General features: G+C 35.5%; 1 protein-coding gene across 1 annotated transcript in view; it reads left to right on the top strand.

The window, feature by feature from the left end:
• The first annotated feature begins 333 nt into the window (after window positions 1–333).
• Window positions 334–6,014, top strand: part of LOC106874700 (uncharacterized protein K02A2.6-like) — a 9,951-nt gene continuing 4,270 nt past the window's right edge. The window contains exon 1 of the mRNA XM_014922511.1: window positions 334–731. Coding sequence (XP_014777997.1) covers window positions 334–731 — 398 coding nt within the window. The remainder of the gene's footprint in view (window positions 732–6,014) is intronic.

Genomic DNA, 6,014 nt, shown 5'->3' with positions numbered 1-6,014 from the left:
TTAAAAGCTAAAAATGAAATAAAAAATATATTGTGCAATGTTGTGTGTGAGTTGCCTATGACATTGGGGGAAATAAAAAATAAGGCAGAGACAGATGAGTTTATCATAAAAATGAGAAAAATAATGAGATCAGGAGAAACATATAAGAAAATACATGTTGCTGGACATAACATGGTTTCGAAATTGTATTTGATGTGATAATGTGCTTATGTATGTACAGGAGGTGGTAATGCCTATCCCACTACAAGGTTGAATGTTAAAGGAATTCCACACTGGACATCCAGGAATTCTAGAATGAAATTGCTTATGAGGAGTTATGTTTACTGGCCAAAAATGGATCTAGATATCAAGAAGCTAGTAAAATCCTGCAGAGGATGTGTTCTTGCAGCAAAGTCACCACCTATAAAATTTCAACTTTGGCCCAAAACCGATATTCCATGGTCCAGAATACACATAAACTTCACAGGACCGTTAAACCAATCATATTATCTAGTAGTGGTAGATAGCTTTACTAAATGGCCAGAAATGTGTAAATGTAGCAAACCAACATCCATGGTAACAGTCGAATTTCTGCATGAACTTTTTGCTAGGTATGGTGTCCCAGATACCGTAGTCTCTGATAACGATACAAAATTCACGGTGAATGAATTTAAGAATCTTTGCAAGATGTACTCAATTGAACATATTACTACTCCACCATATCACCCAAGATCTAATGGGCAAGTGGAAAGGTTTGTGAAGACATTTAAAAGAGTGTAGTGAAACCTCTCTCTCTCTCGGGCATTCAATCACAAATGATAATGAAGCTGCTAACATCTAGCCTTCGGTTGCCTTGGACCCTTCTGTCCACCATCCTGATTGGTTCTTATTTTGCGTGGCAATTGTCCCCTTGTTCTGCTTGCTAAGGGGGCATTACATCCAATCGACGGCTTCAGATAAGTCATGTGATAGAGAGTTTTACTGGGTTTCCGGTGAGCCCTTTTTTGCCTATAAATAAGCCCGATCCAACGACGACACACGTCTTCGATTTCAGATCTCTCACAGGTCTGGTCGTTGACCACACATACTGTCTTTGATTTCAGATCTCTCACAGGTCTGGTCGTTGACCACACATATACAGAACACAGCTACAGCCAGTTCCAGCGCCGACGTCTACACCACCAATGCACTGTCTACCATTGTTGTTGCCAGCAACACCAACATCAACAAGCGCAGTTTTATCTTGACCCTGTTTGAGTGGATGTTTCCACTCACGATCAACAATCAGAACTAACCAGCGAGAATATACTATACCAGGTAACACAGGTCGCAGCATTCGACGCTCAACACACATAGTGTGATACTACAGCTCTGCTCCTTGGCCACAACTTCCTGTGTATGAATATTCTATCTCCTTGTGTAACTCTTATATGAACTGGTTTTCTCTATTTGAGACCTTTTACTGTCTATGTTACAGACACTCTTTCTATGTTCTGTGTTTCCTCTCATTCACATGCACACTTGTACTCTCACTTATTGTACACACACTATTGCTTATATGACTGTCTGTCACTTAACATTGTTGTATACCTTCTCTTGTACATCAAGGCCTGATTTATCTACTGTGTTAATTTTATATGCTGCATGCACGCGCACACAGACAAACAGTTTCACTTTGTTAATAAATTTATTCTCATTATATATCTAACGGTTGAGTTTGTCCTAAGTTCTTTTACTGGCACTATGGCTCATATCTCACGACGAGCCTTCTATCTTGTATTATGTTATTTTGTGTTTGACCGTGCGACATGGTAAAAAGGAGCCTTTACCGTCTACGTCACCATCTCCTTTGGTTCGCACGGTCGAAGTATTACAAGAGCATTAAAGAAATCAAGAAACATGGTAGTCGATGACACAGCATTGGTGCAATTCTTGAGGGTTTATAGGATAACACCGAGCCCAAACGTTTTTTCAAGTAAGTCACCTGTAGAATTAATGTTTGCTCAAAAAATAAAGTCAATTTTTGACAAACTGCTACCAGTAAGAAAAACAAATAGGGAAAACACTAAAAATATGACAAAGTCTATTATATCAGTGACAAGGTATTTTTCAAAATATATAAAAATGGAACACAAGGTCGGGAAGACAGAGTAGTAACAAAAAGAATAGGTAAAATGATATTTATGATAAGAGGTGACAAATGGGAACACAAAAGGAATTTAAACCAGCTAAAATATAGACATATGGAAAAAAGATAAGAGATAACCACGGAAGTATTCTATGACACCTTTGATGTTCCAACAGCACAAAAAATCGAACCTAGTCAGAGCAGCACAAGAAACAGAAAGCAAACAGAACAGTTGGAAGTAGTGCTTAAACTGAAGAAATATTAAACTTCTCTAGGAGGAAAATCTCAAAAAGGGAACTGTAATGAAAGAAAAATAAATAAAAATAATATTAACTTCCAATGGAAGTCAATCTCAAAGGTGGAGATGTTGTGGCGAGAGTCATTGACACCCCTGGGGTACTGGATGAATGGACTACCCGAACTCTTATAAAGAGTAGTGGTCGGTACTAGTTGGTAGTTGTCGGAGAGAGAGCATTTTGGTAGTCTCATGAAGTATGTTGTGTGAACACATTGATTAAACTTCTGCTGCATAATTTATCTATACCAGCCTGTGGCAGGATATAAAACATTCCAATCATGTAACCACACAAACATAGCATATACTAAACATCAACTTCAGAGAAGGAAAATTTCCATAATCTCAGGTAAAATAATAATTATGTTAACATATTTCTGTTAAGTAAAAAATATGTTATAAGGTTTGAATGAAAGATACATGAAATCCATTTGCAGCAAGTAGTGTAGAGTTTAAAATTTCAAGCCTTGCAGTTAGTTTGTGAGTGAGAAAAAGAGGAAAAGGTGATGTAAATCACTAGTTTGTAGCCAAAAGAACACTTTTCCTCCTTTGCTCATCTTTTGATTGATATTTTGTCTATTCAGACCATTATCAGTTTCTTCAGAGGATTCCAGAAGATTCTACTTTACACTATCTAGTGTTTCTCAAGATATAGATATGCTTTTTGGCTTTGTGTGAGACGCTTTTGATTCCAGAATGGAAGTGTTTCTCCTCCTTTACAATGTCTTTGAGAAAGGCATGAAGGTTACACAATTTAATTTCATGTTCCCATGCAAATTCCAAATGTTATGTCCAACTGAGAAACCGACTGATATTTCAGTTCTGATTTCTTATAAGTACTCACTAATAGTTAAACTTCTAGAACGCAGCATTTGTATATTTACAGCAAAAATTACCAAAATGGAAAATACATTAGTATAAAAGAATAATATAGTGCCAAAAGCAATTGACAGTAAGCTGACAGTGTATTGCATATAAATGAAGAACTGACAAAAATCAATATCTATAACTGAAATGTTAAAATATTAAATATCAGACAGTTAAATGACAATGAAAAAACCCCCTAAAATCATGAGATAAACTACTTTTGAAAGTTTAAGAAGTATATGTTCATATGAAGACGCAATCAAGCTAATTCTAAGCTACAAATTGAAATATATATATATATATATATATATATACACACACACAAATATGAATATATATATTTATATACACAAATATGACGATATATATATGTATGTATACACACACAAATTTGAATATACATATATATATATATGTGACCGAGGAAGACCATTGCCGACATTCAGGAACATTGTGCGCTCTAGGACTAACTTATATTTTGCATTTGTGGCTCCGTTGGTGGCTTACTTTTTCTTGAGTTTACTCTGTTAGCATAGGTATCACCCTTTGATATCATGTTAGTATTTTCCATATATATAGTTTCTTGATAACTTCTTTTTTCAAACATACTGAACCCCACCCCTTCAAATTGCACCTACCCAGTAATAAATTGTAGTATTCCCTAGACCGTTACTAGTTCACTCTTTTACCTACAGACCCTGTTAGCCCCTTGATGGTATATTATATGTTCTTAACATATTGGGGCTTCCAGACCATTTGTCTAGGCCATGTTTTCTTTCCTTTTACTTCTTCCCTTTGTTTATATTGTATGCTCTTGTTTTTTACTCTGATGAATCTCTGTTGCCTTAAATTGAATGCCCTATGAAGATGAAGAACTTTATTCTCGCATTTACTTATAGACAGCATTTTGGTAACCAAACAGAAACAGCCATAAGATATGTTACATCACCTATTTTGTTATATCATGCTTTGTATTCAAAATAAGCTATATATGTGGTCCAATCAATGTGTTTCTTAATCTGTGGTTTCTCCATGTTCTAATTATATGTGTGTATATATATATATATATATATATATATATATATATATATATATATATATATATAAACAAAACAAAAAATGGAACAAGAACATAATGGGCAACACCAAAACATTCGGACAGTTAGACAATACAAAAAATGTCAGGGAAACACAAGGACGGGTCATTCGGAGCTTTCAATCTTCGGTCGAGTACAAGATCATCTTTTCAGCCTTGGCCAAGACTACTCTAATCTGGCTGACCACCAGAAAATCAAAGCTAGGAGCACTAGATTCTTTGGAAGAAAGCAAACTAATGTATACAAAAACAAGGACGAAAAAAATGGAGAAATGGAGCACTAAGAACACCATCTAAGCGTGATCGTTGCCAGCGCAGCTGATTGGCACTCGTGCAAGTGGCATGTGAAAAAATACTCAAGCAAGGTCATTGCCAGTGCCGCTGGACTGGCTCCTGTGCAGGTGGCATGTAAAAAACACCATTTGAGCATGGCCGTTGCCAGTACCATCTGACTGGCCCTTGTGCCACTGTCACGTAAAAGCACCCACTACACTCTTGGAGTGGTTGGCATTAGGAAAGGCATGCAGCTGTAGAAACTCTGCCAGATCAGATTGGAGCCCGGTGCAGCCATCTGGTTTGCCAGTCCTCAGTCAAATCGTCCAACCCATGCCAGCATGGAAAGTGGACGTTAAACAATGATGATGATATACACACACAAATATTTATAGGATTGTTAATAAGTTGTGCCTTGTTTGTTCTGAGGAATTATTTTAGATTCTGTTTTCTAGAAGAAGGATGCTAAACTCTAAATCTGAAAGGGGTTGTTTCTCTGTTCATAAGAATAAATGCGTGTTTAAAAATTTTAAATAAGGTTTTGTTATTATTTTATGTTATGATTTAATGGTTGTTTTTAATGGTTTTATGATTTAATGGTTTTTGAGATTTTGATAATTTCGGTTTCACCCTTTGGTTTTTTTTACTACTCTCATTGGTTCCTTTAGCTTGGTTTTTTCTTTAAATTTAATTTTTAAGATATTGTGAGTATTTTAATTTTGGTCCATCTGTGTTTGTGAGTCAGCGGATTTTTACATTTAATTCATTTAATTATCTTACTACCATTTTGTTATTTCTGTATTTATTTATTAGCTGACCCCGTGCTGTTTATAATTGATAGCTAATTGTTATTTAAACAAGATACAAAATGGAGTACAAAACAATCACAGATACAAGCATTCAAATATTTCCCAATCACACACATACATACACATACACAAAATTGGAATGATGTCAGTTTTTATCTTCAGAGTTGTACGTTTCCATTATGCTGGAACTCATACATTCCCACACACATGCATACACACACAAACCTTCACATACCTTCCTTTTTACATTTACACACGTACATACATATACTCACACGAAGTTGAATGGCTGTCTTTTACTTTATTCGCCCCTTCCTTTCTCATTCATATGTTGAGAACAGAAGATACACTCCACACTACTTTCTCAAAGGGTCATTATTTTCTCTCACTCTCTCAATCATGGCTATTACTCTCTCTGCCTCTCCTTCACTGTATTACTTTTTTCTTTCCTCTCTTGATACAACTCTTTCTCTTTACTTGTAGAAGGCTATTTTGTAAACAAAAGATTTGTTATTTATTTTTATTTTCATTTGATTTTACCATATTATTAAGTTTAAATAAGGGCAT

This window comes from Octopus bimaculoides, chromosome 4 (genome assembly GCF_001194135.2).
Source record: "Octopus bimaculoides isolate UCB-OBI-ISO-001 chromosome 4, ASM119413v2, whole genome shotgun sequence".
In the NCBI taxonomy this organism is placed as follows: Eukaryota; Metazoa; Mollusca; class Cephalopoda; order Octopoda; family Octopodidae; genus Octopus; species Octopus bimaculoides.
Note: the sequence above shows the minus strand (reverse complement) of the source record. Positions and strands in the feature narration are given on the sequence as shown.